Raw genomic sequence first — 13049 nt, forward strand, 5'->3', positions numbered from 1 at the left:
GAAAATCAAAATGACGTTTTAAATCTTTTTTTAAAGAGGTTATTGTATAATTGTAGTAATATTGGACACATTAACTCTTTCCCCGCCATTGACTAGTTATCTTGTCAATTAAGGGAAAAAATTGCATTAAAAAGTGTTCCTAGTGAAAATGAATATTTAGACTTACCAATTTTTGAAAAAAACTGAAGCTAAAATGTTATTTACTAATTTTAAACTCTGTGTATGTTTTGATAATTATTCTGAAAAATGCAATTATTTCAGTTTTTTGTTAAAACATTTTTATTTTTAAAGAAAAATACCTATTTTTAAGAGTTTATAAGCAGAGAAAAAATATTGATAGGATGAAAGTTTTTTCCGTTTTGTTTATTGTTTGTTTGAAAGCAGAGGGTCTGTTCTTTCATTTGATATTAATGCTGCGTTTACACCAGCCGCGGTAGAAAGCACAAGTGATTTCAATGTAAAGTAAATGTGAAGACGTGTTGACGCGCGTCTGGAGGTCTCGTGGTGCGGTTGAGGCATTTGGCGCGGCGCGGAAGACGCAATTTTTGACGCCTGAAACGCGGTTGGTGTAAACGCAGAAAATCACAATTAAACAACATGTTTCTGACCAACGATTAAACGAGAAAAAAACTATACCAATGCCAATTGTGCCAATCAGACTGCAAAAACTAGCCTGAGTGACACTCAGAAATTGCCCGAATGTCAGCTTGGTGTGTCCCTGGCTTTATTTAAATAATTTTTTTGAGACAATTAATCGTGCAAATGCGCATTTGCTGAATACATTTGAATAAATTATGGTGAAAGGCCACCACATCCAAAAGCCAGAGGGCGCTCTCTTCCAGAAACTCCATTTGTGCCACAGAAAAAGATCCATTACATATGCTATTTCAGGAAATGTGTACAAGCGTATTTACATCGCTGTTCTTCAAATAGTTGCAGTCCTTATTTTTTATCATCTTATAATTTTTATTGTGAAGACTACCTTTCTTTGCCACCTTTAAGGAAAAGCCCCTGAAGGCAACAGTGATGTTTTGGTTCAGTTTGTATAATGAGTCCTAAATGATTTAGTACATTTGTTTCATTAGTTTATGCCCAGCCAGAGTGACTTCATCATTGCTAGAGAGGTGTCCTGCTGTGGTGGACATTGATAGAGCATTTGATTTAACCGTTTCCTCTCTGTGAGGATCTCATCATCTGTCATGCACAGCTGATTTCCATGGCAACCATCATACATCTTCAAGCCTTCTCATACAAGCATAGCCCGCCCCGTCAGTGCGTTCACGTGGTGATGTTCCCTTCAGATGCGATCATCTTCTTAATATGCATTATTCCTACCCACAATGCTTTGCTTTCTCCCCATGCTTCCTTCCGCCTCCTTGATTGAGCGTTGATTATGATTGCAGTTGATTGTGCTGAAGAAGGTCTGTTGATGTTGTTTTCACTTGTAACCTGTGTCATCCTGAGGGAGATCTCAATGCAGGAAATGTGATGGCTGTTTGCGTCTATGGAAATAAAGTGTGTGTGTGTGTGTGATATAGAAGCATCCTCAGCCTCCAGGTGAAAACAGACTGATCTGTAGGACTGACTGTCCACATTGTTATTTTTGCAAGTGTTGACATCGGGTTTGTATGTCCAGGACATGTGGTGAATACCCAGGGGATTTGTTGCCGAATGAATGACTTTACATAAGTATTTGCATTCATTTCAGATTGTACAGACTTTTCTTTTGTGCTAGGAATAGCATGCACCCTTATCATGTGAAGATGTTTTAGGATGCTAAAACTGATAAGATGAATTGTGCCTTACAATTTTGTCATGCTTATAATACTGCAAATTTCATTTTGTAATTGCAAACCTTAAAGGCGGAGTGCACGATGTTTGAAAGCCAATGTTGATATTTGAAATCACCTAAACAAACACGCCCCTACCCCAATAGAATCTGGACCTTCTGTTGATAGACCCGCCCCACACATACGCAACCTGGCAAGGATGTCGGTTAGTAGACACGCTCCTTACTGCTGATTGGCTATAAGTGTGTTTTGGTAGTCGGCCCGTTTTCTTTTTTCGAAGCGTTTTTAAAACATTGTGCACTCCGCCTTTAAAGGGACACTTCACTTTCTTTGAAAATAGGCTCATTCTCCAGCTCCCCCAGAGGTAAACATTTGATTTTTACGGTTTTGGAATCCATTCAGCTGATCTCCGGGTCTGGTGGTACCACTTTTAGCATAGCTTAGCATAATCTATTGAATCTGATTAGACCACTAGCATTGCCCTCAAAAATAACCAAAGATTTTGGATATTTTTTCTATAAAACTTGACTCTTCTGTAGTTACATCGTGTACTAAGACCAACGGAAAATTATAAGTTGTGATTTTCTAGGCAGTATGGTTAGGAACTATACACTCATTTTGGCGTAATAATCCAGGACTTTGCTGCCATACCATGGCTTCAGCAGGCACAATGATATACGCAGTGCCCGAAAATAGTCCCCTGTTATTGAAAGTTACCAAGGGGACTATTTCCAGGCCCTGCGTAATATCAAAGTAATACCACAGATGTTGCCTTTGTTATATTACTTGCAGTAATTAGGCATATTATTGTTTTAAAAGAGAATAAAATAATTAAATAAGCACAACAAATATTCCTTCAGAAATTTAATATGCCTTTAAAAAGACTTATGCTTGTTAAAAGAAATGAAAATAAAACTCTTTACAGTCTTTATTTGAATGCATGTATATTTAATTCATACATTAAAGTACAACAGTTCTTCAGTCAAGAGCAGAGAGTGATTTTATTCAGAGATGAATTAGGTTAGTAATTTAAGGAAAACACCACCGTTTTTCAATATTTTACTATGTCCTTACCTCAATTAGACAAATGAATACATACCTATCTTTTTTCAATGCATGCTTTTTTAATCTTTGTACAGCGCCTCATGAATGTGTTAGCATTTAGCCTAGCCCCATTCATTTCTATGGCTCCAAACAGGGATAAATTTAGAAGCCACCAAACACTTCCATGTTTTTCCTTTTTAAAGACTGTTACATGAGTAGTTACACAGCTAAGTATGGTGGCACAAAATAAAACTTTAGTTTGGAGCCATAGGAATGAATGGCGCTAGGCTAAATCCCAACACATTCAGGGCACTGTGCAAAGATTAAAAAAGCATGCATTGAAAAAGATAGGTATGTATTAATTCATCTAAGTTGAGGTAAGAACGTAGTAAAATATTGAAAAACGGTGGTGTAAAATGAAAGTTTAAACTGTCAAAACTTTAAAACGCATGCAAATTATTACTTTCGGCATGAGGATGCAATTGTCCGTGCTAGATATGTGTTGTATACACTGTTCAGCCCGATTTATAGTCGTGCGTAAGTTCTACGCCGTAGGCTATCCGTAGCCTGTGCGTAGCTCTGCGTAGCCTGACGTGCACCTCGCAAAATTTTTAACAGCGCGTCAGTTCTACGTGGACCGCAAGCGCTGTGATTGGTCCACCAGAATCCCTCCCATCAGGTAAAAAACTGTGTCATAGGTATTTCCGTTTGTGACGGTGAAAACAAAGATTGGTCAAGTTGAGGAGTGATTTAACTCAAACTGCAACAAAAGTCACGGTTTATTTACTTCCATCATTGCTGGTCTTCTCAAATCATACATAACAAGTTGCTGTTTCTTCTTCGTTTGTGGGTTAACTTGCCAAGCTTCTTCTTTGACGGTCGTGCTGCTACTGTGGTTACACGCGTGGATACTGCCTACCAGCGGTCTGCGCGTGTGTTTGCACGTTGACGCGGACGACGCAAAAGTATAAATGAAAACCGACGCGGAACCTACGTGTCACGCTGTTAAGACTGTCGAGCGCATCCTCATAGAAAATGCACATATCTCTGTAAAGGCAGAAAAAGAAATTAAAGCAACACTATGTAGTTTCCATGTAAAAATGACTTACAGCTCCCTCATGTGGTTGAAAAACGCAACAGTGCCTGGTATCAGACACCCTTCTGCAGGCAGGGGGAGGGGTGGGGCTGTGTTTCCTACCCTCCACCGCCACTTTCAGAGTGTGCTTGTAGCAGCTAGGAGGTTGCTCAGGTTGCAGCAACAGTACAATTTGTCCAGTTAAAAGTCGTTCTATAACTGAAATAATTGTAGACACATTATTTAAAGGTAAAAAAACTATAAAGTGTTGCTTTAAAATCTGCACGTCGCACATGAGCAACAGGTTGTAAAAATGCTTGCACTGTGTAAAAACGACCGCATTTAGGAGCCCTATGATGATCTGCAAATTTAGTGAGTACCGATCAATTCATTTATTGCTATGATCGACCGTTACCGATCTGAGCATTCCTATAACAAATGTTTAAGTAGTTTTACCAATTTTCTGTTTGTCTGATTCACTGTAATTACGTCTGTATTATAACGGCCTTATGTCGGCCACATTGCTCTTTCAATATCAGTATCAGCATAAGCTATTTAAAAAAAAAAAAACATTGGTTGACCACTATTGGTGATGCACTTGAAAAACAGGTCTATAATTTCTTTTCTTTCTTTCCAGGTCTAGCAAAACCATGAACCTCTGTTCCAAATGCTTTGCTGGTAAGTGTAATTTCTTCATGCTTTTGAATCACTGTGGCTTAACAATTATGCTCGTGGTTACATCACTCTGTCTAAACCCCGACACTTCTGTTTTCTCTTTTCCACCAGACATACAGAAGAAACAGCCAGACGAGGATTGCACTCCAGAGCCCGCCCCCAGCTCCAGCAATAGCCAATCAGCAGTCTTCTGTAATGAATCGAGCAGCAGCAGTAGCCAAACCTTGTCCTCAAAGCCAGCCAGCTCAGAGGAGCCTTCATCAGAAGCCACACCTCTTCCTGCGCAGGACGGTGAGAGCACACAGTTACTCACCATCGTGTCATTACAACCTCATATTAGTTTCCCTTTTCCATGAAACACAGAAATATTATTGTAAACGTAATGATCTGCAGTCTTTTCCTGACACAAAGCTTTTAAAGTGGTGTGTCACCCATATGTGAAATTCAGGCGAAGTCTCATAACATAATTATAAGATTTGAAGCATCAAAGTTTATTTTCACATTGATTTCAATCTTCGACATGACCTTGCTCAGGCAGCATTAAACATATTAAGATGATATTTTCACTAAATATCCTTTACATTATGTAAGTCACAAAAAATGACTTTAGCTGGGTTTTCACAGACTGACTCACATGTCATGTAGGAGATACATTGACTGATTGCATAGTGTTCTTTTCAAAATAAAGTATTTTATATACATCTACTATTGTCGTTTAAGAAATAAAGCTCAGCAATGGAAAAGTTTACTCTAGATTGAAAATTAGCCCATATTTTATTAGCCTGGTTAATACCAGACCATTCTTAGTAGTAACTGAGTTATTATGGTCTGGCAAAGCTTCATAGACAAATCATTTCCAAAGGGGCGTCACCAACGGACGCCTCTCAAAAGCATCTGTGTCCAATTGGATAAACCTAAAACCAATCACAGCGATAAGGGAGATGACGTATGCAGAGCTATATCAGACTTTTGCCGGATCCAGTCAGTAAGACAGCGATAACATATTTTTTTAGATATGAAGGCTTCGAGTGTTGTTCTTTGCTCAGGTTTTAACGAAAGGAAAAGTTTAAATCGCTTAAAACAGATGCAATAGCTGATTAGAACGAGTGATGTTCCAGGGCGGCATCCATCTTTGTAATGTACAAAATCTGCTTCACCGTCGCTGCACTGTCAACATCGTGTAAAGCCCACCCCAATGTTTCTGATTGGTGTCGTGATTTTTAAATTTGACGGAAGTTGCTAATATTTTATACATCCAAAAGCCAAATCCAGGTCTTTATGACTTTCTTCTTTCAGCTGAACACCGTTAATTGGCAGTGTCCCGTGAGCAGGACACCCGAGATAATTTTCATGTAAATGTTAATCTATCACGGCACACTATATATTTTTGGAAAAGCCTTAAAATGTAGTTTTTATATTTCAAAACCTGTTAGCAGTAATAATAATGCAGTGATTGAAATGTATTAATTTGTGACAAGAGTATGTACCAAACCTCACAGCAAACCAACAAAAACACATTTTTTGTTTAAAATTTTATATATAAAATAATACTATATTGCATTATTTTTATTTATTCCAATAAATATAAACTCCTAAAACAATTTTTTCTTTTAATATTTTCAAATATTACATATATACACAAAGTGTCTTTAAAACAAGACCGTCTTCTAGACCAAAAAATGGTTGAGTAATTTTAATATGAAGGCGTACATCACCTTTTCACCCCCTACTCAAAAAGGTCTGTGCCAAGTAAAGGGTTAAAGTTATATTAAATAATATCCTGATTCGTCATGGCTTTGAACAGTGGCTGTTTTTTGAAGCCCATTTGTCATCAGAAAAAGGAATTTTTTATCAGACTCTTATTGGATTTCTGAAAGTTATTGGTGAACGCTGAGAGCTTTCTGTTAATGTCATTATGTAATTTTTGATGAATGTGGCGTTTAGCGGCTTTTCCATTTGAGCTCCTCGTATTTTGAATCGAAACAATAGGTTTCTGCAAGAAAATGATTCATATATAGAGTATTAGGGGGGATTCACATATCGCGTGTTTTTGGCGCTCAAGTTCGTTGTTTCAAATGTATGCGCACTCATAAAAAAGCGACTCTTTCCAGGCACCCCCACGTCGACTTTACAGAATGCCGCAAGCGCACCACAGGTCATTTGAAAAAAACCTATGTGCCTAGCGTTTTCCATGTGTCTTTAAGTGCAACATGTGAACATCCCCTTTAGCAAACATTTTGTCACCTTTGAATGTAAACACATCCAGATCAATTCAAACGTAGTTCTATGATTTTTAGATGAAATTAATAATAAAAAAATAATTCTAGTCTTTATAAATAGACTTTATTCTCGCCACAAATATAGCCTTAAAAGCTGGCATGGCATTAAAAAGAAAGAAAAGAAAGAAAGAAACGCATCCAGTTCTAAAATGCTGACTTGTTACTATTCGTCTCATGCATTCTGGCGAAACGCGCACAAAGCAATGATTGCCTTATGTACCGATTCGGAGCCATTTTTCATGTAGATGTGTTCACACGTGCTCAAAAAGCGAATTGTTTTCTTAGGGTTGGGTCAATTAATCATGCAATTATGTTCCTATGCTTCTCAATGAATTACGGTGAAATGCACCCTATCCAAAAGCCAGAGGGCGCTCTCGTGCAGAAACTCAATATGTGCCGCAGAAGTACCATTTTCATATACAATTCTATTAAAATGCCTATAAGCATATTTATATCGCTGTTCTTAGGTATTTTTATGATGATAAAAAATATATCTAATGATTATGGTGCTTTTTCATGTCATAAATGACTCATACTCAGTGATTTTAGACTGATAAAGACTTCCTACTGATCAAAGAGCCATAATACATGAAAGAGCTGTGCATAATATCGCCTTTGCGATTTAAAATTAATATCAGACAGGTATTATTTGTATGAATTGCGATTAATCGTCCCAGCCCCAACAAACACATTGTTTCCCTATAGAATACATATATTAACCCGCAGGAATTGTATTCCTATCTGATGAAAAACGGCCATTATTCAATGGAGAATCAGGATAATTCTGACTGTGTTCAGCTGATAGACGTCATACACACCTAGGATAAAATAGGAGCTAATTTTCAATTTGGGATGAACTATTACATTAACCGATGATAAATCTTTGGATTGGTGTTTTCCTTTAAACACATCCTTCTGTGTGTGTACAGAAATCCCAGGGTGAAATGAGAGCGTTACATTCACTTCAGTAATACACTGGTGCCTTCTGGCAGTTTGTTGCTTTTGTGTTGTATTTCATTGTGTTTAGTGCAGACGCCACAAATGATCTCTGACAGGAGGAGCTGAAAGATATTATACGCTTGTGTAATAATGATCTAATTCTCTCTTTTCCTTTCCCAGAAGTCTCCAGTACAGACACAGCTCGCGGCACGCTATCCACTCCGACAAAACGACCCTGTGACTCAGGTACATCTCACCACCGAGAGAAAGAGAAAGAGAAAGAGCTTTTAATAGTCTATCACATCACACCATAGTGGATCAGAGTTGTAAATGCTAGTCAGTGTTAGGGATGCACCAAAAGGAAAATTCTTGGCTGAAGCTGAATAACACGAAACACTCAGCCGAAGGCCGAATACCGAACACGTTTTTATTTTTCATTTTCCTAATTATTTTGCCAATTTTCTCACCATTGCACAAGTTACATTTTTACTATATTCATTTCACATTATTTAACAATGAAATTTTTGTAACATTCCAGCAGTCATTATAGGGATTTTTTTTTTACATCGTGTCCATTTTCTGATCAGATAGCTATCTTACTTGCCAGGGTTCCTACTAGGGCTGCAACAACGAATCGATTAAATCGATAAAAATCGATTACTAAAAGTGTTGGCAACGAATTTCATTATCGATTTGTCGTGTCGCGTGACGCAGAGACGTTTAATTTAAAAAAAAGAAAAAAATAAACCCTTCAGTTAAGCGCGGAGCGGAGTGAACACACTCGTGCTGCGTCCCAAACAGCCTATTTCTATACTATATAGTAGGCAAAGAGTATGAGAAGTAGTGCTTTTCGCCTACTATATAGTATGGAAATATGCTGTTTGGGACGCAGCGTCGGTCTCTCTCGCGCACTGTTGCTTGCAGAGTTCGGCGGCTCATAGACAGGGCGGAGAAAAGACAGGGCGGCGGGGAAAAGATGAAAAAACCAGCAAAGGTAGAGGAAAACCACATGTCAGTGTTTTACTCATCCCAAACGTAAGCGCGTCACCTTGAAGTTAGCCGGCAAAGAGGTAAACAAACAAAGACGACACGCTTATGCTTTATGGAGCGACGACAGCGGGTAAAAAAAGTTTCTAGAACGAATAAAAAACTCCAATGACAAACTCCACTGATATTAAACAATGAAATAAAACTTTGAGTTGTATGAACGCTTTTCCCCGTCATGGACCTTTATGTAAAATCATCGCGCCATCACTCTCCTGCTGCCCTTTCCTGCGCGCTCCAGCTCATGCCGACTGCCAAGCAAGGAGACGCGCGTGCCCGGCCCAACATACAGTAAGTGCCGCCTTTTGTTGCATAAACATCGTCTTACATTTTTTAAGGCGAAGTAATGAATGGTGTATTTGCACTTTGCGCGGGAGTAGAAGAAGCATTTTCTGTTTTCACAAGACGCATGTATGTGGCCAAATGTAAATAGAACAGTTTTAACAAATGAGATAGCTATCTGATCAGAGAAAACACATGAAGTCAAATATAAAGGTACAAAGCTGTCACTGGGGCAGTACCCTTTATAAAAAGTCCTAATATGTACCATTTAGGTACAAATATGTATCTTTGAACTGCCAATATGTACTTTTGAAGTACTAATATGCACTTTTTGGGTACAAAGGTGTACCTTTTTGAAAGAGTACTGTCCAGTGACAACTTTTGTACCTTTATTTCTAGTGTACTCATTTACTATCTTTTTGATCCCATCAAGAGAGGCTTCTTGATGGGAAATGCATCATAAAAAAGTCTATATATTTGGCAGATGTAAAGCATACATGTGTATTTTTTGTGTGTTAGTCCATTTTTTTTTTTTATTATTATTATTGTAACAGCTCAGGTATGTTAAAGGAGCAACATGTTTGTGTAATTTATAAAGATTTTTTTTGTGTTTTGAATAAGGGGTTGGAAATGAATGCTTTTCTTGGTTTTTTGTTTTTTATCCGATTCATCGATTAATCGAAAAAATAATCGACAGATTAATCGATTATTAAAATAATCGTTAGTTGCAGCCCTAGTTCCTGCGAGTCCTTGAAAGTTTGTGAATCTGGGGGAAAAAATTCAAGGCCCTGGGAAGTTTTTGAAAATATACATACATAGATACAGGTCATTGAAAGTGCTTGAATCTATTTTATGTTAAGTTTTCGGGGGAAAAAAAATCCATATTATTCCCTGTGTAGTGTAGGATAAAATCATAAAAATTCTAGACTTTTTAAGCACACGTGTTAAACTGTTAGCTTTAAATGCTTATATCTTTTATATGCGAATGTTGGTTCATATCAAAATGATTTTTTGCATGGTTGTGTTTGACACATGAAAACGTCTCGGGTTACGTGTGTAACTGTTGTTCCCTGAGAAGGGAACGAGACGCTGCGTCTCCTTGCCATACTTCCTGCATCCCTGTAACGCCGTTTTTGGCAATATTTCAGATAGCGATATACTTCCTGGCTCGCGCGTCACCCTGTCTTTGTCGTTAAGCCTCACCATTGGTTGAATTTGATATACACATTCAGATGCACTTACTCTTGGAGGCGTCCCCAAAGTGTCACCGCAGTGACGCAGCGCAAGTCGCAACTGTAACAATGTATCTTTAAAGGTAACACAATGTAACCTTGCTCTCACTTGAAATGTGTCTCCACATTCAATCCTTGAATTTGAGGGTATTGGAGCTGGAAAGTCCTTGAAAGTTTCTTGAATTTTAAGTTAACTAAGACGTGGGAACCCTGAATATAGGCGTGTTTGTCATTGTAGGACTTTATTGGTTCTAGGAAGTTTTTATTACATACTGCAGTTGCTCTCCGTCATTCCTCTTCTCGTCTATAAAATATATCAGTGCCCTTTGTTTTGCCTTAAAAATGCACAAAAGTAATGTTTTTAGTAAGGCGTGTTTGTTAAAACTAGTTATATTTCATAATTAAACTAAGGCCTAGTCCTGGTTTAAGCTAATCTCTGTCTGGAGAACCATCCCATAGTGCTGTATGTTTTTGGTTCTTTCTCTGACACTTTAAAATGCTTTCACCAACATGTTTACTACATTTGCGCACCTCTTATTCTGGGCTGGTTGCAATTCGATCACGTCATCAAAGACCTTATTTTTCGGTAAAATGTATTCAGTCTTTTCGCTTGTTCGGCCGAAAACACATTTTTAGTGTATAAATAAATTTTAATAATTTTGGTTGCCGAACATTCGGTGCATCCCTAGTCAGTGTATAAATCTTCAGATACCTTTTGACTAAAGTTATTGTATATGTCATTTCAAAATCGTGTATATCTGTTTTGTACATATTTTTACCAAAACATTTGCATGCACAAGGAGTGCAATGCATCAGGTCAGCGCAGACTAAATCGAAGCTCTGGTCAAGCTGTACTTCTGTCTAGAGGATTTACAAACGTTCTGTTCTCTCTGAAGTCCTCGCCAGTGGTTTTATCTAATTCCACATTTGCACAGGCCGGCAAGTGCTGGTGCCCTAGCAACCAGCCAGAACACCATAGCAACCGCCTAGCCAAGCATTTAAATCACATGATGTTTTAAAAAGCTTAAACTCATTTCAAACTGGCCAATTATTTACACTACATAAGAGCTATGTAACTGTTTAAAGCTTACAGTCAAGTTAAACACTTAAGAGTTACAAGTGTAGTTGTTGGATTCATTGGCAAGCCTTCAAATGTGTGACAGGACTGAGCCACACAACCACAAAGAGTGCAGGTCATTCACTCGTTTCCGAAGTTTACAAGTGTATTTGTGTTTGACTCAGGTTCAGAGAGCGATTCGTCCCCAGAGAAGCGCGTTCGGGTGGAAGAGGCCTCGTGTTCTGAAGGTTCTCCACGAGTTCCCAAGCAGAAGAACCGTCGGCGGTGCCATAGCTGCCAAACCAAACTGGAACTCGTACAGCAGGAGCTGGGGTCCTGTCGCTGTGGTCAGTATGCCAACATGCCTCTCCAAAATGTTAACGCTCACATAGCACACGCTGTTTCTGCTTATCACATGTTAATCTTGAGTACCTATAGAGTAATATTGCATCGTTTATATTTTAAAAGAGTCTTAAGATTTAATAAGATTTGTAAAAGACAGATCAGCTGTATCGAATCCATTGATATGCAGGTGGAGCGAGTCATGAACACAAGCAACACACACAAAAAATCTCACTATCTCTGGTTAAGTTAGAGATCTTTTTTTAAACGATACAAAATATTTTGATGCTTATGTGCCCGATAACCGATATGCTGAACCGATTTTTATTTACTGTTATACAGCTGTTTTTGACACAATTACTACAACACTACTGAACTGAACAAACCCTTATTATTATAATATTAATAATAATAATAATAATAACAATAATGATCATTCCCTCTTTGCATACAATGTAAAAAAATAGGGGTCTGAAAAAGTGACGAATAATATTAATTTAATGAATAATATCACTGGAATAATACATTGTCAGGAAAGTAACAAACAAAACATCTTATATGTCATTGAATTTCTTAAATGGTATTTTTTGTCAGAATAATTCATATTTTGTTGTTATAGTTTATGAAAAGGCTGTCGACAAAGCGCTGTTTAACTATGCATTTACTCACGCATTAACTGTATCAAACTGTGACAGCTCACGGAGGTAATAAATAATTAATTAATATACACAGATATTTATTTAGATGTTTTTATAGTGCAGACTATTGTTGTTGTTGGCTCCAATCTTTACAAGCTGTGACGAAATGGGGTCCAGCGTGCACTTTTTAAAACGGTCAATCCGATATTACAAAACCGTTATCCAATAATGGGAAATGCTTAAATATTTGGGAAAATATTGGGAATACTGGTCAATCTCTAATAACTTATGATTCATTACGTAATTGTGTTGTTTACATTATATACATGTACGAGCCGATTGCCAACAAACCACAGCCATTTGATGCAGTTTTACTTACCGCCTGCGACTCATAACCTGGTTGGAACCGCCACATTTCAACGAAATTCAGCTTTAAACAAACAAACAAGCACAACTCTGCTGCAACCTTGGATAAACAAAATATATGCATTGTGCTTATTTCATTGGGAAGTTAAACGAACTTAAATTTCCCTCACAAACAAAAAAACACTTCTTTGGTTGAATCGCTTCATACTTCTTTGGTGACGTTGATTTCATGTCAGCTCTTGGTTGACGTGTGCGCGTTTCCGATTAAGATGGCCAATAAGGACTT

The 13049-nt window shown here is 37.8% G+C and overlaps 1 protein-coding gene across 1 annotated transcript in view; it reads left to right on the forward strand.

The window, feature by feature from the left end:
* zfand3 (zinc finger, AN1-type domain 3) overlaps window positions 1-13049 on the forward strand; it is a 30526-nt gene that overhangs the window by 9075 nt on the left and 8402 nt on the right. Inside the window, exons 2-5 of the mRNA XM_055170274.2 lie at window positions 4547-4587; window positions 4696-4875; window positions 7983-8048; window positions 11603-11764. Coding sequence (XP_055026249.1) covers window positions 4547-4587; window positions 4696-4875; window positions 7983-8048; window positions 11603-11764 — 449 coding nt within the window. The remainder of the gene's footprint in view (window positions 1-4546; window positions 4588-4695; window positions 4876-7982; window positions 8049-11602; window positions 11765-13049) is intronic.

The sequence above is a fragment of the Misgurnus anguillicaudatus genome, chromosome 11 (genome assembly GCF_027580225.2).
Source record: "Misgurnus anguillicaudatus chromosome 11, ASM2758022v2, whole genome shotgun sequence".
Lineage (NCBI taxonomy): Eukaryota > Metazoa > Chordata > Actinopteri > Cypriniformes > Cobitidae > Misgurnus > Misgurnus anguillicaudatus.